General features: G+C 43.7%; 2 protein-coding genes across 2 annotated transcripts; both read right to left on the bottom strand.

Moving 5' to 3' along the window:
* Positions 1-2,107: 2,107 nt before the first annotated feature.
* On the bottom strand, positions 2,108-2,731 carry LOC136560045 (BTB/POZ domain-containing protein 8-like). Its single transcript, XM_066555660.1, has 2 exons — positions 2,622-2,731; positions 2,108-2,545 (listed from the first exon to the last, which is right to left on the bottom strand). Exons 1-2 carry the CDS (start codon positions 2,729-2,731, stop codon positions 2,371-2,373), a joined length of 285 nt encoding a protein of 94 aa, XP_066411757.1. The 3' UTR covers positions 2,108-2,370.
* A 1,587-nt stretch (positions 2,732-4,318) lies between these two features.
* Positions 4,319-20,832, bottom strand: EPHX4 (epoxide hydrolase 4). The gene is made up of 7 exons (XM_066555471.1): positions 20,569-20,832; positions 17,189-17,274; positions 13,630-13,787; positions 11,461-11,589; positions 9,247-9,350; positions 8,176-8,324; positions 4,319-5,233 (listed from the first exon to the last, which is right to left on the bottom strand). Exons 1-7 carry the CDS (start codon positions 20,809-20,811, stop codon positions 4,999-5,001), a joined length of 1,104 nt encoding a protein of 367 aa, XP_066411568.1. The 5' UTR covers positions 20,812-20,832; the 3' UTR covers positions 4,319-4,998.
* Positions 20,833-26,406: the final 5,574 nt, after the last annotated feature.

The raw sequence follows: 26,406 nt of genomic DNA, 5'->3' as shown, positions 1-26,406 counted from the left end.
TTGCATTAATTTCATCTGGGACAAGTGTAGCATGCATAGTGTCTACAGTGTGGATGCTGCACCTCTGGGGACCAGAAGTTTCTTCCTGGTATCCTCAGATAATGCAAGTGTACAGAGGGAAACAAAGCACTGCTTAGTTGCTCATCTACTTTGTGCTGAAGCTATGCAGAAAGATCAGCATGAAGTTTACTTTGTCCTGTCTCCTGCTCCAAACAAGAGGGAAGAGGAGCACAGCCTTCAGCACCCAAGTGACACATGGCCCACTTCAAGTTTCCTGATGAAGGGAGACAGAGGCCCACAGGAAGCATGCCTCACTGAGAGGCAGGCCAGATATAGCTTGTGAGAAAATAAAGTCCCCAAATCCCCATGGAAAGATAAGTTTTACTTGGGAAAATAAAAAGCTGCAATACAAAAAGCTGAATACAAACAGGAAAAGGAATGAGATTTTGTTATAGCTTTGATGGACTCTGCAAAACTATTACTAGTATTCTACTTCTCCATATATACAAGAAACCAGAACTTTTGTAGAAGAAATAACTTTCTCTCAGAAGCTCAGCTGCAGCTACAGGTCTCTGTTACAACTCATCATGGCAGTTTACATGCTCCAAGAACTAGGCTGGCTTCCAGTAAAACTAATTTAAGGCACTGTTTTGCACTTACAAAGTAACAGTAAGAAACCATTGAGATTGAACAGCCACTGATACTACTTGATCACCTGAACAATGGATTAGGCTCTTTTCAACCAATCCTTTCTTTGGTGCAAATGAGTTCAAACTTCAGTGCACTCTGTAAGCATCAATCTCCACAGAATGTGCTAGGTTAGAGGACTCAAATGGTGAAGTATCAAACAGCACTGAAAACTAAGTTAAGAAAAAGCAATTTTCTTGCAAAGCACACTTTGTACACATGGGGAACTCATTTGAAGATTCTAAACTCACTGTAAAAAGACACAAGGTTTACAATTAGTTGAGCTGAGTTTAAAGGTGTTTTCCAATACCATGCTTTTTAGAGAACATGAAGAACTTCCTTGCCTTACAGCAAACCCAGACAAAACTGAAAGCAAGTATCAGTGACATATTAAGTGCTTAGCATTAGGAATACAAGTCCCTGATATAACAGTATATAAATAATTATTCAGAATAATTGTTTCAAAATTAATTTCATTTTTTTAAATTGCATTCTCCTACTTCTCTATGAAATTCTTCTGTAACACCACTTAGATGAATGTGAAAGAAATTAATGGCATCACAGTAACAATGAAATCAGGAAAAACACAAGACAAAACCCATGCTGTTTTGCTTCTTACCACTTGTTTTGCTAATTCTCCTGCCACGCTGTGGCAGTAACCCAGCAAATGCCTGTAATCAACCTACAAGGATTCCACTACAAGGATTCTATGTTTCAGATATTACTCTGAGCTCAGAAAGTTCTCTTTCATAATTAGGCTGTGTTTCAAGGACTAAACTTACAACTGCAACACTATCCCATTGCTGTTGGCAACAGTCTCAGGAGCCTGCAAGTACATACATTTTCTAGGCACATCCTGAATTCATGCTATATCCCAGAATGATTTCTTTCTACTACTTTGCTCCTCGTGCATTCCTGTAAGTGCTCTAACACCAACTTTTTTTTAGGGAAAGTAGGTGGCAATATAAAAAAGGGATTAGAGGAACTTACAAGGAGGATTGCAAGGTCTGGTGGCAGCACCAGCCAACACCCCTCATGAAACTCACCTAAGGTTTGGAGCAAGACATGAGAGATGTTGCATATGTGGCACCGGGAAAATAGCTGGCAGTGCAAAAACATGCTGGCCCTTGCACTAGTCCCTGGGGAGCAGCCAGCCCACACACCTCCCTCTGGGATCCCAGCTTGCACCAAAGCTAGGCTGTGTTTGGCCTATGGTTCACTAGGACTTGAGAGATGAGTTTCGAACTTAATGCATTTTCATCCAACTTGCTGAAGTTCTTTTCGATTCCTATACCATAACCTTTTCAAATATGAGCTGAGAGTTGGTTTTATTTGCAGTTTTCATCTGGGACTCTTCCTGAAAAGGGTTTTAGTAGGCACAGACAGTCTCAAAAGATTTTTTGCTGTTTTTTTCTTTTTCTATTACAAGTCCTTTACATGCAAAAAAAAAAAAGCACGCTAAGGTGGACAGTACAGCCATGTGCTATCAGCAGAAGGGAAAACGCAGAGGAAAAGGAAGAAGTTACAGAAAGTCCTCTGCAAACTCTGCAGGAAGGCTGCGAGAGTACTGCCTTGAATGGGAAAAGCTTTAAAACAGGTGCTGGGACTGGGAGAAAAGGAAGAGGCAGGACACAGGAGCGGCGATGCCGAGGCCGGCCCATCAATGCTGCCGCGGCCGTGCACTCACCGCAGCAATTCCCGTAACTCCGCGGGTTCCAGGCCGTGCAGCTGCAGCTGCCTCCCCACCAGACGTTCGCAGAGCAGCGGCGCCCGCGCCAGCAGCACCGCCCGGTGCACCCGCACCTCCTCGTCGCCCACTTGGAAGGTCACGTCGGAGTGGGTCCCCTCCACCAGCAGCCTGCGGGACGGCACCGTTACCGCATGTCCCCGCCCCGCCCGGCGCCGCCCCAGCTCGGCCACCGCCCCGCGCCCACCTGTCGAGGTCCTGCCGGAGCTGCTCGGCCAGCGCCTCCTTCAGCCGCTGCCGCTCCGCCGCCGCCGGGCCGGGGCCCTTCGGCGCTGCGCCGCCGCCGCAGCGCGCCATGTGCCGGCCGCCACTCCGCTCCGCGCCCGGCACGGCGACAGACACCGGACAGTCGGTGCCTTGGCGGCGGGCCGCCGCACTCACGGACAGCACCGGGACGGCGCTCGGGGCGCGGGCAGTAACCGGCCCCGGAGCGCCGCGGGACCCGTACCGTGCGGGACGCGGCTCCTTCCTCGCGCCGCTCGCGAGGCGGGGCCAGCAGGGGCCTCCACCAATAAGAGCCGGTGTTGCCAGCCTGGCCCCGCCTCCATCGGGGAGGCCACACCCTCCCCTCGGGTTCCCTGCTGGGGGCGGGGCCTCACTGATGGGGCGGTGTCTCAGCGGGCCGAGGGCGGGTGCCGCTGGGAGTGCGCCCCCTACCGGCCGCGGCTCCGCCCCACACGCCAGGGCCGCTCCCGCACACCAGAGCCGCTCCCACACACGTGAGCCGTTCCTACCGCGGAGCGCTCCCGTACTCGCGGGCCGTTCTCGCACTCGAGGGCCGCTACCGTACTCGAGGGCCGTTCCCGCACTCGAAGGCCTTTCCCGCCGCGTCCCCCGAGCGCCGCGCCCTCGTGTGAGGGGCCCGGCGTTCTGCGGCCGCCCCTGCCGTGTGCACCTGCCGCGAGGAAGGAAGCGGGGCGGGCTGCAGTTTCCGAGCAGCCGGTGCTCCGCAGGACAATCCCTACTCCCCAGCACTGTCTGTCTTGCCACAGCAAAACTGCTGCACAGGCGATAGAAGTCTCTCTGTGCCACCTCCTGAGACAAGGGAGAGCCTTTCCAGCTTCATAGTGTAAGTAAGAGAAGCACATAACCATTTGCGTTCATAAGCGCTGAAAGTATTCAGGGGAAAATGCTTGAAAATGCTTGAAATGATGGAAAGAAGCAAATATAACACCACTGTCGTGATCCTGAGGAGATTCTGCTGGGATTTGGGGACGAGAGCAGGTCTCCAGCCATGAGCTAGCGCTGGGCAGGCAGCACCGCTTGGTCCTTCCTGGAGAGGATTACACTGAGGGTTACACTGCACCCACACCGAGTGGGACACAGTGGCTCAAAAGGGATGACACAATTGGCAGTGTGGGGATGTGTTGGGACTCCACAGCATCTCCCAGCTCTGTTCTACTTTAGTGTGGACAGTTGTTCAGGCTCACCTGGCCCTGATGCCTCCCTCAGTGGCCTCTTGTTCACCTCTGATTCCAGGGCACTGCACTTGCTCTGCAGGTGGAGAGGGAGGCTTTGGAAACCTGATAGGCAGGTGACACTATTTCTGCGGTCTTGTATTTTTGCTTCTTTTCCCATTGTAGTTAGCTTAAGTTTTTCTTCTCCCCTGCCATCACACGCAAGTTAATTCTACCTTTTGTGTTCATAATCACTGCGTCTCTCTCTCCTATAAACACAGGAACTTGGCAGCAGTTCTTGGAGACAAGAACGGTAGTTGCTGACATAGGAAGGATAATGCCAACAATGAGGCATTATTTTCAAAAATTGACAACAATCATAGGATGAGTGTCCAGGCTGAATACCAGACCAGACGCTTCAGCTATTCAAACTCAGTTCTTAGCTTCAGCAAATCTCTCCATAGGAAGACAGATAAAGTAAAGGGAGTCTTGTAAGTTGCATTTTATTAGACAGAGGTGGATTTGATACATGTTATATCTTAATTTTCCATTGTTCTTGTTCAGACATGTGGAGTGTACAGGTTTTCCATTTTTTAGTCAAGAAAGAAAAACACATTGCGCAAAGCAGCTGCACTCAACAATACAAGATACGGATCATTATTCACTTGAAGACTAGAAACGTACCCAGAAAATTTTCAATCATTCAGTATGCTAAAATATAGATAAAAAGAGTTACTGTTTAATGGTAAAATACATTAAAAAAATTCAGGCAAATCTAGAATGAAAACTTGTGACTTTCTTCAGTATGGCACCACTCTATTGTTTCATTATAAATTTGTAAAAGGCACCACACATTACAACTGTAAAGCAAGGGGGAAAACAAAACCAAGCAACTTTCCATGATTTTCTTTCTGTACAAATACATATGTATTTTAAGGCAGGTGTTTTTATGTGCAAAATACAAGTATACAGGTAAAACCAATGTTGGTATCATATATTCTCATACTCACTTCTTTTAGCTGTACGATTAGTGTCCAAATGTACAGTACAATGAAAACACTTCTCTAACAGAGCTCAAAATAGAAGGCAGGCTGGAAATATGGCCCTGATAACAATTAGGTTTTAAATCCGAAGAGCTTTTATTTAGACCCCTTAAAACATGTACAGTCATTCTCTTTTTCTTTTTGTCTCTTCCTTAAGAAAGGTCCATATCAACTTGTTCACTATGTCAGGTTGATCCTGCTGGAGCCAATGACTGGCTTCTGACAAAATAGTTAATCTGAAATGATTTTTAACATAAATCCTTGTAATTTCTGCCATCTCAACTTCCATAAATGCATCTCTTTCTCCCCATAACAGCAGGGTTGGCATGATAACTTCATGGTTCTGCAGAGGCAGGCAGCTTGAAAAATAAAACACACTTAGTTAGGTCTTGTTTAATAAAACATAGAGACTATGCTATTTAAAAAAAGCAAGAAAAAGAAGGTGTCATGTCTTAGTTTAAAGTAAAACAAATAAAATGAGACTTTGAAGACATTCTTCCTCTCTACTTACATGCAAAGTCAAGAAATGTTAATAAAAGATCACTTTAGACAGTAATTTCATTTTGATTGATGATTACAAAAGTTCTTAAAAGGGCCTTTTCTACCAGTGGATTTAAATCTCATTTTGCAAACAACCTGACCTCACCCACTGAACCACAGCTTATTCATAGTACCAATTTTAAAAACTGATAATCTAATATCTGATTCTGTGCATTGAGACTAATCTCTTCACCTTTTACTCCAGTATCCTGGATCTCTTCACTATTAACGTGTGTTTTCTCACCACTGTACAGTTTACTGTTTTGTGCCTTGCAAGGTTTGCAGCCTGACTTAGGTAAACTCTATCAGGCTTTATACAGGCTTTTTTTCATAGGCTTTTTTGGTCACTTTTCATTGCCTATGAATTGCATTATATTTCTGTTCAGTCCAGAATATGGGAAATTATATCATGCCTGAAATTTCCAGAAATTGCCTTTAGTAACAATTAATGCACAGATTTCTCATTTAGAAAGGAAAGTTCCATTTGTGAAATATTAGTCTTTGAAAAACAGACTCAGACCTTCTCAGACCCTCAGACCTCAGCATTGTTATACAGTTTCTCTGTAAACAGTGAAGTTCTTAACTGTTACAAGAGAGCTAATGCTATTTTCTAAACAAATGGTGTATAAGAAGAAATTCAAGTTTCAGCTTCTCTCTTAACCAAGCATGATATAAAAGCTTTATGGATTTATTCTTAAAGTGTTTGTATTTAATATATAGTGAAAGGAATGACCACTGTGCTATTTATAAAAAGATGTGCTGGTGAAGGATGGAAGTAGGTTATTTTCTCTTTGGAAATAATATTCCAGAAAAATGAGGCTCTGAAGAATGCACCTCCAAGTGGACTGTAATGAGTCGGAACTCTTTAACACATAGGTCACCAGTATCAGCCCACTGGGAGTTGTGGTGAATACAAGTCATTAGCATCCAAATATATGGATGCTTAATGACTTAGATGAGAGAAAGGGAAAATTCCAATCCAGTTTTCATATTTAACAATTCCCATCCCATTAGGTGTGACCATCAGAACTGGTGGCAAGAACTGAGTGATTGATCTTTTTGTTTACTGCATTGTGGCTACAGCAGTAAACAAAAAGATACAGCACCTAAATAAGATTCTCTGAATTCAGTGCAGGTGTACTTTCATTAGAAGAATGAAGCAAACAATGCACAAACATACACTCAAAACACACGGAGAAATTAATAGCTGTGAAGATACTTTCTGACTTATAACTGATACTACACTTTCTTTTTTTAATCTGAAGGGGCCTGAAACAATAGTTTAAAGGTCCACATCTCTTCCATTTGTCTGCGAGTCCCAGAGCAGTTCAGCTGTCACAGGCACGTCACTGCTGCTGGCAGAGGAGCAGCTGGTTAATGTGCACATGCACTGGAGCGAGGTGCGGCCGATGGAACGAGCAGGGCTCGGGGCGCTGGCGCCTCTGAGCTCCTCATCGGCCCTGCCCGGGGCTGCTGCCGGGCGGGGGAGCCGCTGGGCGGGCACGCAGCGCCGCGGCCCTCGGACATCCCAGCTGATGGCATCGGCTGCTCTCTGCACAGCTTTAATAATGTACTGTTACCAGCACAGCCGTCTCATTTATTCCCCACTGTCAGCCGTGCTTGGGGTTAGCCTTCTGCCTTCTCCTTCCAGTTCTGTCTCAGCCTGTACAAGGCAGCACCTAGCTCAGGTCCCTGTTTCCCTCACAGTGTTCTCCCTGCTGATTGCTCTCCTGACAGTGACACAGAAAGAGCAATAAAGGTGGCAGTAAATTTGGACCATGGAAAATGAAAAGTTATTCTACTTCAAACATCTACTGCCTGAGTTTAGGGACAGAAGGGAATTGCTGTTTGAAAGGATATTGGGAAGCCGGTCTTTTGTTGGAGAAGCGTGCAGGACATGTATCACTGCTGAAGACTGGAGATGGTAAAGGAAAAACAAATTCAATGCCACTCTTCTTGATATAGTCCAAGTTAATGCTTTAAGCAGAATATATGCAGAGTTCAGACCTTCTGGCCCTGTTTTTGGTAGGTAAAAAAGGGGGTGCCTGTCTCTAAGGCCAGCCAACTCCTTTCAGGAAAGTTAAAACCATTAGAAAGCTGTTTGAGAAAATAAATACTAACCTTGCAAAAATATTTCCTATTATGATGCTATCTCTGTTTTACTCTATGAAGTGAGTCTGCCAAGACCAGTAAAGGAACAAAAAAACCCCAAACCCAAACCAAGTTAGGTTAGTTTTAGGTTTAGTTATAAAAAGCCTCTCCCACCTTTCTGAAAAACAGAAAAAGCCTAAACACAATACAATTGTGCCAGATATGGTCTTGTAAAGTTACAAGTAAGGGTAACATACTTGGATGCCATATCATCTAGTAGTGTTATATAATAAGCTCTTGATAGACATTATCATAATATGAATTGTAGTGCAAACTATTAATTGGTGTTAATTTTTAAAATATTATTTAGAGGTGGATTTTTGGGATTGCCATGGGGGCTGTGAATGAAGAAGAGTCTTTGCTTTATTAGATTTTGAAACAAAGATTTTCCTTTTGTGCACTCTGCTTGTTTTGCTGTTTTGTGTGGACACCTCTCAGAACACACCTGGCCTCTCACTGCTTGACCGGGCCTGTGCCCACCTGGTGAGGCTTCAGGAACACACCTGGGGGTTTCCTCTGGTCCAGCAGCAGGAGAGGAGCAGCAGTAATATCTTTGGGCTCCAGAGGACTCTCTAGAATATTTTCCTTTGCTTGGGACTATTATACTGACCTGAAAAGAGTTCTGTAATGGTTAATGGGTCCTGTTAATGCTCCGGGCTGTGAAAAGACATAGAGATAAGCTTCAATATCCTCTGCAGTTAATCTGCAGCCTTTCCTTCCAATTCCAGTGGCCTGGCTGGTAAATAAACTTTTCAGAACCTACAAAAGCAAGAAGAAAAAGCTATTATGTAAGATAGCTAGAAAATGTGGTTTGTCTCCTTCAACAGGACACATCTTTCTAAAATCTGTTTATGCATATTTATAAAATCTATTTATGTTCAAAGTACAATGAATGGTTCAAATGAGTTTTTAGAGAGCTATGCGTAAAGCACAAGGTGAACATCTCTAGTAGAACTTATTCCAGAATAATCAAGTACAGAGAAATACCAGTATTACCAAGTCACTGCATCCTGCCCTGCTACCTGTGACAGGCAAGTGCAGGCCCGTGGGTTTTTTTGGGGATGGACCCCAGCAGGTGGCAGGGCAGGAGGGAGGAGGATTCATGGCCTCCCTGCTGGCTGTGCCGTGTGTGCAGCACGGGGAGCTGTGCTCGGGCTGTTGGTGTGTAGGAGGGTGTGTCCCGCACTGTTGTTCTTTTCTATCGCCTCTTGCTCACGTTTAAGGTTATACAGAGGGCTGGCCTTGGCTTCTCGGCACAGTTCATCACCTGGCTGGATGCAGTGCCCAGCCTCCCATACTGCCTGCCCTGTGGCAGGCTCTGGGAGATAAGAGGATGATGTCCCACTGCACACAGGATAAGTCAGCAGGAACTCCCCAGGCACCAGCGGTGTCCCTCTGGTGCGGGCACAGGTGAAACCAGCTGACTCTCTAGGTGCAGTAATGCACTGCAGTGTTGAGGTTAAAAGTACCTCCCACAGCACCTCCCAGAAATGCAGAAGTAAGAGTTCATCTCAGAGACTCTGTGGACTTGTATGCTACTTTATAGAAAGCTTAAGAAGAAAAATCAGAAGGCTCCATATTTTTCCAGTAATTATAACTACATCAGAAGGGATCAATGTAGGTGGCAATTATTCCATTACTCACAGTTACATATATAAACAAGAGCATTCATTTTGCTCACCTTGAAATCATTTAGTGTAAACATGAATTCAGGAAACCATGGCATTTGGAAAAAGAAGTAGTAACCAGATTTAATCAATTGTGATGGATGTCGTAGAATGTATTCTGAAACAAAAATGTCCATGAATTAAAAATGAAAACTGATGGCTCAAACAAAATTACTAGTAATATTACTATTTTTAAACTTAAAGGAATGTTCTAAAAATATTACATTAAAGTATGCTGTGTGACAAAAGATGATTATTGTTTCAGGAGTAAATATATGATGTGGCCATTAAAAGGTACTTCTTTTATAAATGTTATTAGAAACAGCGAGCAAAACAAAAGTTTGCCAAAGATTAGGTCAGGACAGCAGCACTGGAGAGTTTAATTGCATGGTAGTTTTTCACTTAGAGATCTATTTGTGTAGCTAGTCCAAAGCATTTTTTTTCCAGATATGGAAAAACAGGCATAAATAGGTATTTCTCTCATCAATTATGTGATGCACAGAAATCGGTAGATGATGATCCACTGACATTCTAAAAACTGCATCACTACTGTTCATTGAAGTATAGAATTTTTCTAACAGTGTCTTTATGGCAATTTCAAGAACTGTAATCAAGATTTCATAGAACCACTTTTCAAAGATTTTTACAGTCATTTTTAGACATAGCATATATAGCAAAAGAAAATTATATCTATATCTATCTATCTATCTATCTATCTATCTATCTATCTATCTATCTATCACAAACTTGCATTGACTGTTTTGTTCTTTTTTTAATTGTAAATCTGTGTCTCCAGTGAGTTTCAAGAGCCAACACTGACATTCAAATACCTAACTTCCTCAAAGCAAGCACACAATGTCTGCAGTTACTAGGAAGTCTAGAACTTTTCCTGTACAGGTGTAAATTTAGGAATGCAAAAAACCACATTCCCAACACAGGACATCTCTCAGAAATATTAATTCTGACTGTGAATAAAAATGGGTTTTAAGCCAACAGAAATTGAAGTGTTAGCTATCTTCTAAAGTTTCATATCTTATACATTCTTAAATTGCATTATCCATTATATTTTCCTGATGGGCCATTGTCAGCACAGATCACTTTACTTTTCTGTACTATTTATAAACAGTGTGTTTTCTTTTGGTCACCCAAAGTAGAATAAATTTGATGTAGGGAGAATTCATTAAGGTACAGAACAGATTTTGTAGTTCAATAAATATGCAAACAAATACTATAATAAAATGCAATTATCTTCTCTACAGCCTCGCTCCTGTTCTCATTGAAAACACGGCAAAATCTTCTGCTTTCGTGTGGAAAACAGACCTCTCCATGGTAAGTGTGGATTTACCACCTGGCAAAATGTTCTTTAGTATCTTAGAAAGGTGCCCAAGAACACTGTGAGAACAACAAATATGGATGGTGTGGCTGATCCCACAGTGTAAGGTCAGATTTACTTTCAATTGAAATGAAAATTAAAATTCTGCTGAATATTCTTAGCTATTTATGGGGAAATGGGGTGACTTTTTAAATGGAGATAGGGTAAGGCCAGCAATTGAAAAAATTCAAATTAGTGAGATAGTACTTTCCTTTCGATTGCTGAATGTTTATATAATTCCTGTGAAATGTTTTGTAATTCTGGGTAGTAGACAAACTCAACTCTATCACACAACAAATAGCAAAACAAGTCATGTTTCAGCAAAGTACTGGTATATTCCTAATCATCTATTAAGTAGCCTGGAAAGACTTCTTCCAATGAATATTGTACCAGATCACAAATTGTCACTTGTCACCTAAATCAGGATGTAATTCTAATGTCTGATTCACATTCATACAAAGACAGGCTTATGCAGATTTAATAATGCAGTGCAGCCTTTACCAAAGTGTAATACAATATACATCCGTCTTTGGGAATTATTTCCTGATATATATAACAGTGATAAACAGTGATAAATGCAAAAAACCAGATTCATGTGTTTGAAAATTATGTTTGTGGACCCTCAAGGATTAAAAAAACATCTGTAACTTTTGTGGCAAGTATTCGCACTTCCTACAATAGATTTGTTTTCAGAAGTCAAATAAACACTTGATATATTACTGCTTTACAAAATACAGTCCAGACTGTGAGAGCCATAGAGCTTATCTACTGAGGCAGGCTGTTGGTTCTCAAAGCAAGCACAATCATGACCAAGATGCAGATAGTTTGCATTAACAAAGACTACTGTCAAACTTACCTGTAAATACAGAAGGATGAGGGAAATTAACCACAATCAGCTTAGTCACCATTTCAGGGTAACATATGGCCACTAACCAAGCAATCATTCCTCCCCAGTCATGGCCAATCAACACACACTTGTTGTATCCTACCACATAAACACAGACACAGGCTTTTATTTCAAAGGAATTAGTATCCACAGAAATCAGCTCATACAATAAAATCATTATTGGGCTGAATAGGTGGTTCAGCACATTCATTAATGTAACTTTAATACTGCACCACTTCCATTACTAATGGTCAGAAAAAATAGGGCACTGTTATAGTTTAAAAATTTACAAATATGTCAAAGTATTTAATTGGACTTGATTCAACTTTAACTCTACTACCTCCATGTCACCCTAAAGTCACTCAGTATGCAGATGGCCACCCTGCTCACATCTTGGCCAGTGCAGGGTCAGATGGACACTTCAGCCTGCAGTCATTATAACACACGTACATTTGCCGTGTTTAGGGAGTTTGGAATTTGAAACTGCAGACAAGAAGACTGAGCAATCTCCTGAGCACCTCCAGAACAAAATTAATCCTAATGTATTTCGCTGAATATGAGGGGTTATCTAAGCACTCGGTGGCATCATTATGCAAAAGGTGGGCATTATACTTAGTAGCCATATAAATAGTATGTGTAAACACTCCCATTTATATACTTAGGAGGCCTGTAGCTTTTCTCCATATGCTGTTTTGTTGGCAATTTTGTAAGTTCTGGACATTCACAAACTTATTCTTCCATCAATAAAAATTGTATTCCAGCAGCAATAGAAGGGGCATGGACAGAATAGTGACTGAGTGTTTTGAAAGCTCTAACACTCCTTCTTAAACCACTCTGGAAAACAATATACTCTAGTGTCAGATACCATTACCCTCCTCATTGAGGACTGGAATGGTGAGCAACAGACTACAAATGAAACATATAAAAGCCAAGATGTTTAGAATTCTGACATAGATTTGGACACAGTTGTCAAAGAACCTTATAAACCCTCTTGGATAGAAATCTTTTGGAGCACTTTTGATATAATCAAGTTCTCCAAAAGAATTTAACTTGAGATTAGGACAAACAAAGATAACAGGGCTCTGAAGTGATTTTCCCCAAAAAATTTAAATCCCTCTGAAATTGAATTATGCTGAGAGCTTCTCAAGCATAACCATGGCATTACCATGGAGATTAACACAACCAGCAAAGGCTGGAAAATGTCAACACTGTGTGAGGACTGCCTGCCCAATCTTTTGCCAATACTCAAACATCACAAGCAAAGCAAATCCTAAATTCAAATCTCAGAACTTGAATCACTGCTTTATTATTTCTCCATATGAAATGCAGTAAGTTATTTTACTATGGCTAGAATATCCAGGGAATCAAAACTACTCAGAGAATGACAATCTAGTCCCTTGTGTTGATCTTGGTATGGAAGGGAAATAGCCTTCACCAGGGGTTACAATTTATCACCCAAACAGGGACACACTTCAAACTGAACTGGAGGGGTGAATTTTGCACTTCAGCTCTAGGCCTTTACCCTGTGTATTTGCCACAGAGAGCAGTGTGCCCCTTGTTCTCCCTTCTGCTCTCACTGTTGTGTAAGACAGAGTGATTCAGCTCTTGAGAACTGACAGGAGTAGTATTGTGCAAAGGGCAGCATTTTTGGAGTTTTTTTTCCCAATACAGCAGATGAACTCTCACCATCTCTGTAAGGCCCACAATACTTATTATGTCTTGTTTGTGCAAGAAGAATGTCATCTGATATAAATTCCTTGGTCTGCAAGTTCTTTAAGACTCTAACTCAGAATATTATCCACTAAGGCAAGTGATTAGGAGGAAAGACTTCTTAAGGAAAAGAACCATAGGTTTGTACTGCATTTTACAGTACATAGGAATTTTCTTTTCAAAACTCCTGATGAAAAAATAATCTTCACGTATTGCTTATGCAGACATACACATTGTAATTAGAAAAAAAGACTTCTTCATTTATAATTGTCCTAATAATATTAGTATCCTTAGATTTTTACACCTCTGCAATGCTAATATTAAAACAAACAAACAAACAAAAAACAGTGCTAGATCTTTATATGGGTTTCTTTTCCTAGAAAATTAAGTAATTTTTGAGTCAAGTAGATTTTTCTTCTACTAACGCACCTAGAGATTCCAAAATATCCTTTATGTCTGCTATCAGGCAATCTAACTTGTAATTTTCTTTGTGAGGAGGAGCATCTGTTTCTCCATAACCTCTCAAATCCAGGGCCACCACTCGATATTCACTTTTAAATTCCCGCAATTGATGGCGCCAAGAATACCTAACAAAGGGGAAAAAAAGTTGGAGTTACAAGGTCAAGCAGTATGATACCAAAAATGCACTCAATGCTTTTGCACCCAAATATTTGAGGCTAAACTAGCATGGCTGTGTTTGCTATGAGATTCTTTTTCCTTTCTTTGCTGTGCTGATGGTCCTTTGTGGCTGCAGTAGTTTTGTGCTCCTGTCTTGAATCCCCCAGTAACAAAGTGCAGCTGCCACAAAGGGGACATGGCCAGAGCCAGGGTTTTTCAACAATTCCTGGAGTCTGGCACAGTCCCTTTGCTGCAAAGGAAGAAGGCATAAACCAGAGCATAGGGAGGACTTTATCCTTTGAGACATAGTAGCATCAAAAAAGTAAGACCTGAAAAGCTTCCTCTTCTCCCTGGCTTACTCACAGCTGTGTTTTGCAATTTTTTCTATTCAGAAAAAGAATATCAGATAATTCATACACTAAATAAACCAAAGAAAGAAATCCAGTTAATAGCAAATGATCTTGGTGAAGTTTATAGGATTTATCCTGTGTACACTTTCATCTTTGTCTCTGTACCAGAACTGTTGCAGAACAAGCTCTCTCAATGTGTTGTTACTAGACAGAGTATTTCATCCTTTGGTTTCTATGGAAAAGAGTGATAGCATTACATACATCAAAAGGCATACATAGGCAAGAACTCAGGCAAGGGCCTGGGCTATTCCTCACTCTGTAACTGTATGTAGTGGCTGGATGTCTGTTATGAAGCAAAAATAAAAAGAAAATGGTGGGTCTTAACCTGTAAGAATGACCTGTCCTTCAGCTGTTATTGAAACCAAATAAATTTTAGAATAGCCAGTCCCAAGACATAGTCTTATCTTACACTGTACTAGAAAGATGTAGGAAAAACATGATCCTTCAGGACATATATAACAGTGACTGCATCCCTCTGTGCTAGGATCTAGCTTTTATTTCTGCTCGTTTCAACAGTTTCAGAGAAAGGATATATAACATTTGGATCATCAGTGGTTGTAAGTGTGATGCACAGAATTCTACCTTAATCCAAACAACATCTGTTTCAGACCATGGGCTCTTCCACTTTACCTTTGCCTCCAGCCTATTAGGGACTTTGAACTTAAATAAGGTTACAGGAACACTCAATGGTATGAATCTGTTTTCATATAAACAAACAGAACATTTTCATTTCAGTGCTATATAATGTGAAGACAAGGTTTAGCTGAGATCTCTGGGAATGAATTTTTTACAGGCATTATATAATGACTTGGAAGCTGAATTTGCCATGGTAACTGTTGCAGCTATTCTATATACTTCAGTAAGAAGAAAGAACCAGGCCCATAAATACATAAATCAACTATTTTTGTTTTCTGAAAATGTCTACAAGCTATTCTCATCCTCTGTTTTCACAACAGTCCATCAGTCTCCAAATGTCTGACCTATCAAATGTGTAGGTTTTATATTCAAATAAACCCTTTTATCCCATATGATATATAAATATTGGACAACTGCTTTGCAAGCAGAATTTGGAAATGTTGTGAATGCCTCCATGTTCATAAGCTTGAATCTATTTTGAGACTTTCTGATCATATTTTTTCTAAAGGGCAAGTAGTATAAAATGTAGCAGCTCACGCACAACTTTTAAGTACTCAGCTACCTCAACACATTATGTCCAGTCTCAAGTATTTTATTATTGACCTTCCACCATGTACTGATTTTCAAGTTCTTATGCATCTAAAACCCTCATTGGCTCTGGTGTGTTACATTCTTTAGTGATCTGTCACCTTCAGGCATTCTCTATCACTCTTAGTGGTCAGTATTGTCTGGTTATATTTGTCCTAGTTATAACCTTGAGACATTTGAAGGCAGAGGATTTATTAAAATTAGGAACTGTAATTGTGGATAAAATCATTTTTGTTTTCTTAGACAAACAATACAAATTTGCTGCTGCTTTACATCTCTCTTAAATTGTGGTTATTTTATCTCGTGCTCTCAGAACAATCACTATTCCTGAATGAAAAAGAAATCACTGAGTGAATGAATAACCTAACACAAATATTGGTAATATGATTAATTTACAGACTATTAGCATATAGTGTTCTTTTTAAAAACAGTGATAGAAACTCTTGGTGGTCCCAGTGACCTACATAACAGATTTTTTATTCATCCCTTTGAATGGTCAGACAAAACAATCTAGTAGCTGCCACTTATAGCATGACTCACTATTGTAAACTGTAAGAATTACTTTCTGCTTTTTAAAAATAATATGCCTAATCTCAGTAGAATATGTATATAAAATGCTAATTTCTCTTTTACTATTCCCCCATAGGGGAAATCAGCTGTATTCTCATTGCCTGTGTTAGAATATGCTTTATTCAAGATATGCATAATGTTTGAAGAGAATATGCACTGACCCATCTAACTGTCCTTTCAATCAAAGTTTACAGCGTTAATAATTTTAGATAGCAATTTATTACTAGAATAATGTTCTTTGAAAATTTAACAACAGAAATGTGGCTCTGTCCCATCACCCTGAAGGGCATTAGTACCTAGGGGAACTTGCTGAGGGAAGAGAACTGACCTCTCCTACTTGGGTCAGTTTAGCATGGTATGACCTGAGTACAGACTGGAAAATCACAGCTCCAGCAGTGGCCTCTAGCCCCACAGCTGAGTTGGTAAGGAAAAGGATCATTCACCTTGCTGTATTTCTGGCATTAGTACTCCCCTTATTCCCTTACTGTTCTTCCTGTGCAAGTTCTGTAAGCCATGCTTCACTAGTTAAACCTGACAACGACAGCCTGAGCAATTTGGTTACATCATTGGACACATGACTGCTTTTCATTGTTATAAACAAACATTTAGGATTGGGTTTGATTCATCATTCATCTTGTGATGAACTAATAATAGAACCTTTTTCCCTGAGTAGCATTCTGAAATTAGGCTGCACAATAGCCTATAGAACTCATAGTTCTTCCCCTCCCCTAGTTAAAAATTAATGTGTAGTATTTTTAATAAATGGAGCAATCCTGATTGCACTTAACATATAGTGGATCCTTATTTTAACACCCTCTGCTATAATTCATAAGTTTAGCCATATAGTACAAGTACTACCCAAACAGGAAATTTGTTTAAAATTAGCAGTTCCTTCACAAAGTTTGCAGGAAAGGGTACATACCTGAGGAAAAATGGATTGACAGTACAAAAAAGATGGTTGGTTTGTGTTAGTCTGAAGGAACTTTCTTTGTGGATGCAGCAGTTAAAAAGATGTTTCAATGGTTCATTGCCTAGTGAAACTTCATGCCATTAGTATTCATAAATACATATAAGGGATCGCACTGGGGATATTTAAGCAGAGGTGTTCGTCCTTGGGTATCTTATGCAGCCTCTTTTATAATAGAAAATGTCGAAGGGAGTTTTACCAGAATTCTGGAAAGCCATGAAGCAGCAGCATGAGTGGTTTGCCCCTTTCTCCAGCAGCCACATAGTGGAATCGTAACCCTGAATCCTAAAATAAGAGGAAAAGAAGTGTGTTTATTGCTGCCTAGAACTGCTACTTTGGGATTTAAGAATAATGATGGTTTAGATCATATTCTAAGAAACAATATAGTGAACCTAAAATAATATCAAATGATCAGTTTTGAAGCTGAAGCCTTCTTTACTTCTGAGATCAGGTATCTGCTACACCCTGGCAATGCTGAGTGTCCCACACCCTGCACACCCACCACAGCTCCTTCCAGGAAGGACCATCCCCAGTACCTGCCTGGCTGTGCCTGTGTGCCAGCCCAGCCCTGAGCACACAAACACTTCTGACAGAGCACTGCCTGGCACAGCCACTGGGAAATGCAGGTTATTGTCACAGCAAGCACACTGCTTTCACACTGACACCAGTCATCTGCTTTAAAGAAAGACTTTAAAATGCAGAATACTTTAAATGCACTTCCAATCTTTCAGTTAGCTGGTAAGATTATGCAACTATTTAAAACCATCACATTGCATTCTGGCATGATAGATAAAGGACCACGTGGATTCTTAACAACCAAAAGCAATCAAAATTAAATAACCAGAAAGCAAGACATATTTGCTAGTTTTTATAATTCTAGGTTTCAGACTCACTTCAGAAAATTAAGCTTTAATGTTATAATCTTCTTTCTGCCGTGTCAATAGTCAGTTTCTGACGCAACTTTTAAGGAATTGGGTCTTATGAGAATTACAAGCAGGCAACTTACTTATTGTAGTTGCCTGCTTGTACACGGAAATACTATTGAAGAGAATGGATGTACACAAGCTTGCATTGACTGAAGGTGAAATCCAGTAGAATTTAAATAAACTGTGATCATGACCTAGAGGTTTTACTGAATTCTGACACAGAAGTAGATAGAGAAGTTGGGAGTTAGCTCACGAAATACTGTTTAGAAGTCATGTGAAAGAAACTGCAGGAAGAAGGGTTGTACAGCTCCTGAACAAATGTCAAAGCCTGCACTGTCTCTGCTATTTCAAAAAAGAAAGAAAAAACCCATGCCTTTGCTACACATCAAGAGCTAATATCAGGGCAAGGATCACAAATGCATGAAAAAAGGTTTTCTTGCCAAGATGCTTCAAATGCTCTGACATATCTTTACACTTGTAAGTCACTAACGAGCTCCAAAACCATTAACTTATATCCTCATTCTTGAAAGGACTCTGAAGAGGGAACTATTTGGATTTTTAATATTTGCTCTGGATGTAATAGGGACTTTTTCTTTTTTGCCCCTAATTACATTGATGTTTCATCTCTGGGATGCCAATGAACTTGAGGTCCCTAGAGGTAAAAATAAATTCCCAATAAATTTTGGGGCCATTACATCATCTGTATCATTCTCCAGATCATTCTGTCTTTAATCTTTTCTTATTTAAAAAAGTAGAAGTTTCTCAGTCTTCTTCCACAGTTTCTCATTTAGTGAGTAATAGGTAAGCCCTCTTCCATGCTGCTTCTTTCAGTCAGCGTCCTCTTGGGATTTACCCTCCATGTTTTTATTCTAATCTATTTGTTGCTTTTAAGGAACTTCCTTTACTCCTGAAAATTCTATTCCCACGTGTACAGCAGCAGTTTAAATATCACATGGCCCATCCTGGACTTTTTCAGTTGCTGCTGTTCCCTTTTTTCCAACCTCCAGAACAGACATAGGATGTTGCCACCTTTTCCAACAATGGCTGTTTTATTGAAATTTGAATGGATTTGTAGGATATATGTGTTTGGAAAGTAATCCATTAGCCTGCTGTTATCCAACAGCAAGTGTTTCTTACTTCCTGAAATGAGCGGTCAACTGTCATATTGACAGCAATTCGATTTGCCCCCAAATGCTCTTCTGTTACTGTCATACCCCTCTCACTTCCCCAGCAGCCTGTTCATTTAATGCTTTGTGGTACAGGAAAAAAAGAACATGTCATATGAGTAAAAAGCCCACACATGCCTCCTAATGATGTTAGCAAAAGAAAACAAGCAAATCATGACAAACTGAGGCTGACTAATTTATATTAGTACTACCTGGCACAAAACCATCTGCACAGAACCCTGGGAACAGAGATCTTTATGCTTATTTTATGAAAAATAGCACTTGACAAAACTTGTTATGCATTCTCTGCTCACATATAGCTGCAAAAGAAACCTAGCTAATACAACTTCATTTAGAGCATTCAGTAAAGAAGCAAATCACAGAGACCTGAGACAAGTACAGAAATTGACTGGTGGCTTAAACTGTACAATCTGAAGGTCAGCAATTAGCTTCTTGCTCTACGTTTTCCCTGTAACAGTGGTGCACGAAACGAGCTCGCCGGTGCAACTGGGCAAACCGTAAACAGCAGAGAGCAGAGGCGGTGCAGGGAGCAGTGGCTCCCCGGGATACCCGGGGCCAAGGAACCGCTCACCGCCCGCCCAGGGCTCCGCACCCGGAGGCCGGGCACTGATTCTCCCGGCCTGAGGGCCTGCAGCCGGGCCGGGCACGGCACCGCTCGCCGGGGAAACGCAGGCAGGTGCTGAATGCACCTGTGCAGCTGTGCGAGCACACACGGCAAGGCAGGCGGGCTGTCCGCGCACCCCGCACAGCCGGGCAGGGCAGGCAGGGGTGCCATGCACAGCGCATCCCGCACAGCAGGGCAGGGCAGGCAGGGGTGCCATGCACAGCGCATCCCGCACGGCCGGGCAGGGCAAGCAGGGGTGCCATGCACAGCGCATCCCGCACAGGAGGGCAGGGCAGGCAGGGGTGCCATGAACAGCGCAGCCGGCACAGCCGGGCAGGGCAGGCAGGGGTGCCATGCACAGCGCAGCCGGCACAGCCGGGCAGGGCAGGCAGGGGTGCCGTGCACAGCGCATCCCGCACAGCCGGGCAGGGCAGGCAGGGGTGCCGTGCACAGCGCAGCCGGCACAGCAGGGCAGGGCAGGGCAGGCAGGGGTGCCATGCACAGCGCATCCCGCACAGCCGGGCAGGGCAGGCAGGGGTGCCGTGCACAGCGCAGCCGGCACAGCAGGGCAGGGCAGGGCAGGGCAGGCAGGGGTGCCATGCACAGCGCATCCCGCACAGCCGGGCAGGGCAGGCAGGGGTGCCGTGCACAGCGCAGCCGGCACAGCAGGGCAGGGCAGGGCAGGGCAGGCAGGGGTGCCATACACAGCGCATCCCGCACAGCCGGGCAGGGCAGGCAGGGGTGCCGTGCACAGCGCAGCCGGCACAGCAGGGCAGGGCAGGGCAGGCAGGGGTGCCTTGCACAGCGCGGGGGTGGGTGCCTGCGCGCCCAGCGGGCCCGCTCCCCCCGCCCGCGCCCTCACCTTGATGCGGACGTAGCAGTGGGTGCCCAGGGAAGGGTCGTTGAGGCAGGCGGGGGGGTTCTCCCGCACCACCCAGCGGAAGGTCTCGCCCGGGCGCCGGCCGATGCTCCAGAGCAGCCGCAGCCCGGCGATGCAGGCGCACACCCCGCAGTAGCTGTAAACCAACGCCCAGAAGAGCAGCGCTCGTGCGGCCACCATCACCCGGCGGGCGGGCGGAGGGCACGCAGCGCCGGGTCTCGCCATCGGGCCCCGCCGCCGCCGTCCCCGCCGGCCGGGAGGGGCTCGGAGCGCCGCCGCCGCCAGGAGCCGCCCGAGCGGAGGCACCAGGAGCGGCGGCGGCGGCGCGCCCGCCCCGCGGCCCTCGCCCTGCGCCGCCGGGCACAGCGCCGGGCACAGCGCCGGCCGCCCGCACGTCCCGGGGCTCGCCGGACCCCGGGCGGTGCCTCGGGGGCGGCGGCGCGGCTGCGGAGGTCGCGCCTGCCCACGCAGGGCTTGGCCAAGGAGGGCTGTTCTCCCCAGATATTTGGCGGCGAAAGAGGGAGAAGCCGTCCCTGGGCGGCTGGGCGCGGCTGTGTCACCTGCGCGCTCAGGCAGAGCCGCCATTCACATCGGCACGCGCTCGGAATGTCATTGGGAGCAGCGGCCGCCGGGCCGTCCCCGCCGCCGTGCCTGCCCCAGGCCCCGGCGGCGATCGCGCTGCGCGCTCCGAGCGCGCCCTTGAGCGCCCTTACCTTATTGCCGTGCCAGAGGCGGATAACTGCCGGCATGGGGTTGTGTACTCGCACCATGGTGTTTTTCAAGACTTCATTCTTTCACTGCCGTTTCACTATTACCCATTTAAGGGTGATTTTGTAAACGTATTTACAATTTTAGTTATTATATGCTAATACTAGTGAATATTTCTTAAAAAGATAAATCACCTAAACTTAAGTCTGTATCGATATCTCAGCTCCGGAGGGCTGATAGAGGCTGAACAGTCCCTGCCTGCCCATTAGTACATCACTACAAGCATACACGAAGGAGTCACTGTCTCATACAAGGCCACAGATGCCAGGGTAAAAAGAAAGTCTCCAGTCTGTCTCCTACTAACCTACTGATATGAAGGGTAAATGGAAATTTAAAACTAGAATGGCTCATGTAATCCAAAACTGTAAGTAGAAGTGTAACTATATGAAGCAATTGATTTTACAGGTTGTAAAAGTGCATTTAAGAAATTACAGTTTATTAGCTCTAGAAGATAACAAAATGTGGACATGGTAGGTGCTGACTGCCAGAAAAGTATAATGAGCTTCTGTGTCAAATCCTGATCTAACTCACTGCATGGCCTGCTCACCTTTACTCCTAGAACCTTTGCTTTTTAGACTAGAGGATATGGGCAGGTTTAAGACTTTTGGAAGCCATATGAGAGTCACAGCTCATATGTAGGCCTACGTGCAGCTTCTTGCCATTTGAAGAGAGCCTGGTTGCCAAATTCTATGAAAAAAAATTGTTCTTGGTCCAGATAAGTCTGTAGGATTAGAACTTTACTTCCGAGAAATATTTTTGCTCTGTCCAGCAGTGCAAGTAGAAGCTTGTACAAAGACACCATCCATCTGTTAACTCTAAGATGTGTGATTCAATGAGCTAGTTTTAAAAAAAATTGGATAAGCATGTATATATAGGACAAAATATATATAATTTTTCACTCTGCATGGAACACAGCTTGTAGATGACTTTTGTCTGTAACATACCAAATGCTTTCTCCTACTTGTTCTAAATTCAGACGTACAAATATAGACACTGATGTTGAATACTAGGCCCATTGAAGGCAGTGACAGAATTAATGCTGGTTTCAATAAGGTCAAAATTTTTCCTTTTTTAGAAAAATCAAATGAAATTAACTAAAACAGCAGAAAGGAATGTTGTAAATAATGGCCTGTTACTGCATGTTGATGATTTTAAAAGCTTAAACAAGTTTAAGCCCTAATATGAATTTATTTTCTATTACTAAAGATAACATTTTAGGTAGCTATAAAAAGCTTCCAAGCTTGCTGTTATCTATAACACAAATGAAATATCAGTGACCTACACCAGCTGCCAATGCTGAATAACACTGTTCATGATCCCTGCTCCTTGTCTGAACACAAGCCTTACAAACGTGAGGTCAGGAGCTTTATTAGTCTGCTGGGGAAAGAGGCGCAGGGCTGTTTAAGGCTCCCTCCTTCTCTTGGGCAAGAAGAGAAGGAACATCAGATGCAGATGATTCAGTTCAGACACCGACCTCTGCAGACTCCAGTAGGATTGCATGAATCATGCCTACCGAGCCTGAGCTTTCCCTTCGTGCTCAGATTACTCACGCTGCCAACCCTAGGATTAGCATACAGCTCATTTCTTATACATCAGACTTCATGCTAATGACCTTTCTTGTAGGGAAGAAGCCTTTGCAACTTCTCAATATCAGACTAAGCAGCAGCAGAATTTTTCCCTGAAGTGCACCTCAGTAAACCAGTGACCCAGTTAGATAAATTAGGAAGTTTGGCAGGAGCAAAACAACCAGTGCTGTTGTTTATATCATGGTAGCCATCAAATTTCTTAATGAACCAGTAATAAGAATTAATTACTGTAAAACATCCCCTAAGAAAAATTGGAAAACACATTTGAAATCCTGAATCTGACCACAAGCTTTCACTTGCCTTCAAAGAAAGGTTGATGAAAGATTTAGGCAAGGCAATCAGAAAACTCCTGTAGTCATCTAGAATACAAGAAGGAATAAAGATGCAACCATGATGTGCCTTATTATACAAAGGTATTTGGCCATGCTATGCAGTAATTCTTGTACAAAGAAAGAAGCAGAACAAATTTTTTCACAAGAATAGAACCAAGTTTGTTTTTATTTTATACACCACTAACTACCTCAATAGTTACGTCAAATTTCTAAATTATACAAACCTTTTGGCAACAGAGTTTAGATATCTTAGCTATCTAGTTTTGCCATCTTGAGGTAGTGGACATGGATCTGGCATCTGAGCTGGGAAGAAGCTAGTGCTGGTGACCTAGCAGTTCTAAGGAAGCTGTAGAATTTCTCTATTATTTAGGAACACTTTGTACTCTAGGACCACACTGTCTGCATATGTGTAACAAACATGTTTGTACAAGGCAAGTACCTTCCACATGTTTTCCAGGATTTTGCAGAAGAAAGCTTAGAATCTTCTACCTGTCATATGAATAATAAAAATTGAGAGCCCCAACAATTATTTTTCTGTCTTTACATTTTGATTTTCTCATCTTCTGCTCTAAATTATTGTTGTAATGGGTGCCAAGCCAAACCAACCCCAGGGCAGATGGTCTTACGTGCTTTGACAGTGTGCTTTGCCCTCCATAAGGTGCCATCTGCCTGTTTATCTTTTGTCAGCTCAACTAATCCTGGTTCTCTGAGAGACAAAAGAGGACAACTTTTCACATCACTGATTTTGCCTCTGCCTCCAGCCTGACCAACTCATAGTTGATAGCAATAAATTTACCATATTCCATTTATTAATGTCAGAGAAACTTGTAAAAGCTAATAACTATCTTACCTTTCATTTATATGTAGACACAATCTACTAGCATAGACACAAGTATGCAAGTGACACATTAAAGCAGCTGTTTTCACAAATGATAAAGGTCAATGAATGGTGTAACAGAACTTAGTACACCTTTTATCTCTTATGTAACTAACAGTTTATTTAAGCAGCTTGTTATTTGCAGGGGAGTCATTTGCCCAAGTGGTATTTCTGCATCTTTGAGCATGTGTGGTGGTTTGACAGGAAATATGTTTTCTGGGATGCTGTGGTTAGGCCAATGGATGTTCAGATTTTAATATTGGCACCTAATGTGGCCATTGGGACATTGGATCCTCCTCTGAGCACACGGGGTTAAAGCAGGGCTCTCCCCTGGGAGGCTCTCTTGGGTTCCGGTCAGGGAAAGGTTCAGAGCTCCTGGCCCGGCTGCGGGCTGGGCGGGGCAGGGGAAGCCATGGGGCCGGGTGAGGTAGGCCCAGGGGAAGCCATGGGGCCGGGTGAGGTAGGCCCAAGGGAAGCCATGCAGCTGGGTGAGGTAGGCCCAGGGGAAGCCATGGGGCCGGGTGAGGTAGGCCCAGGGGAAGCCGTGGGGCTGGGTGAGGTAGGCCCAGGGGAAGCCATGGGGCCGGGTGAGGTAGGCCCAGGGGAAGCCATGGGGCCGGGTGAGGTAGGCCCAGGGGAAGCCATGGGGCCGGGTGAGGTAGGCCCAGGGGAAGCCATGGGGCCGGGTGAGGTAGGCCCAGGGGCAGCCATGCAGCTGGGTGAGGTAGGCCCAAGGGAAGCCATGGGGCCGGGTGAGGTAGGCCCAAGGGAAGCCATGCAGCTGGGTGAGGTAGGCCGGGCCCTGGACAGAAGGGAGGGGAAGGCCCCTGCAGGATGGAGGGGTGGAGGAGGAGCACTGAGAGGCAACAGGCAGCCACCCCCCGCCCAGGAGAGACAGAGAGAGAGCCTGTGCCTGTGCTTGGCCGGCTGAGAAGGAGAAAGGGGGCGGTGCGAGAAGGTGCCCGGCTGGGCAGCCATGGGAGCTCTGGATAGACAGAGCCTCAGATTTTTAACCCTTTTCTTGGATGATGGAAACATTACAAATGCTAATCCTCCTGGAGTTGAATGAGAAGAGAGATATAGATGAGATAAGAGGAAATGGGCCACGAGAGAAATAGAGAAGAACTCAGGTGGAAGAGATGATGGAGTAGCTTATGCTGGACTCTTTTTGTGTAGCCATGGACAGAGCCATGTTTCCTTGTGATACAGGGACTGCATTCTAGGGGGAGGCAATGCCTCAGGACCAAGAGGGTTTGGTGTAGGTACCCCTTAGCCCCAGGGGGTGAAAAATATGGGGGGACAGATGTCCCAAATTGAGACTGTGCCTTTTTGGGGTGGGATGAAGCATGCTTAAAAGTCGACCCTAGAAGCAGCTCTGGTCCGTGTTCAGTGGTGAGAGCGCTGGACATGAAAGGAAGAGGTCATCATTGGCACAAGAAGGACTCCTTCTCCTCTTGATGAACTGAGGATTGAATATTCTGAAGGATGGTGTCAGACTGAGAGTTGATGATTTGGGGGATGTATTGTATTGGGAATTTGGTGGGGAGGAGGAGGAGATGTATTTGTGAAGTTTTCATTTTCCTTGTGTGCTTTTTTTCTTTCCCTCCCTTTTCCTTATAGTTTAGTTAATTTTTTTTTTTTCCTAAGTAGGAGCCTGCTTTGCTTATTCCTGGTCACATCTCACAGCAGAAACCAGGGAGAGGGTATTCTCACGGGGGCACTGACATTGTCCCAGTGTCAAACCATGACAGCATGTTCATGGCTTTGGGCAAACAGTCCTTAGAGGCTTGTTACTCACATTTGGAGGCCATCTCCCTTACTTCTGGATTCAGCCTTCTGTCTGGGGACAGGAACTGATTATCCTCTCCAAGTGACTTGGAGGTTGCAAATAAAGGGTTTATCAGATTAGCATTAGCAGCACTGACATTGTGACCCATTGTGACAGTACAGAGTCATGGAAGCTGGAATTAGTTTTTGAAGGGACAAAAGTAGCAGTTCAAACCAACAATGCCCATATAGCTGTATCCAATGGATGAAATGCTCAGAGGGAATTCTTGTCCTTCCCTCCGTCACCTCCTATTTCCAAAGCAAGAGCTCTTGAGCTTGCATTAACCCAGAGAGAAAGTATATCCAAGTGACAGCAAGGTGGAGAGTCCTGGATGTGAACTGCAGCACTTTATTGCAGGACAAATAACTCTTAACAATGTATAAATGACAAAGGAAGGCAGGTCACTTTTGATGTGGATATGAAAGACAT

This window comes from Molothrus aeneus, chromosome 9 (genome assembly GCF_037042795.1).
Source record: "Molothrus aeneus isolate 106 chromosome 9, BPBGC_Maene_1.0, whole genome shotgun sequence".
Lineage (NCBI taxonomy): Eukaryota > Metazoa > Chordata > Aves > Passeriformes > Icteridae > Molothrus > Molothrus aeneus.
Note: the sequence above shows the minus strand (reverse complement) of the source record. Positions and strands in the feature narration are given on the sequence as shown.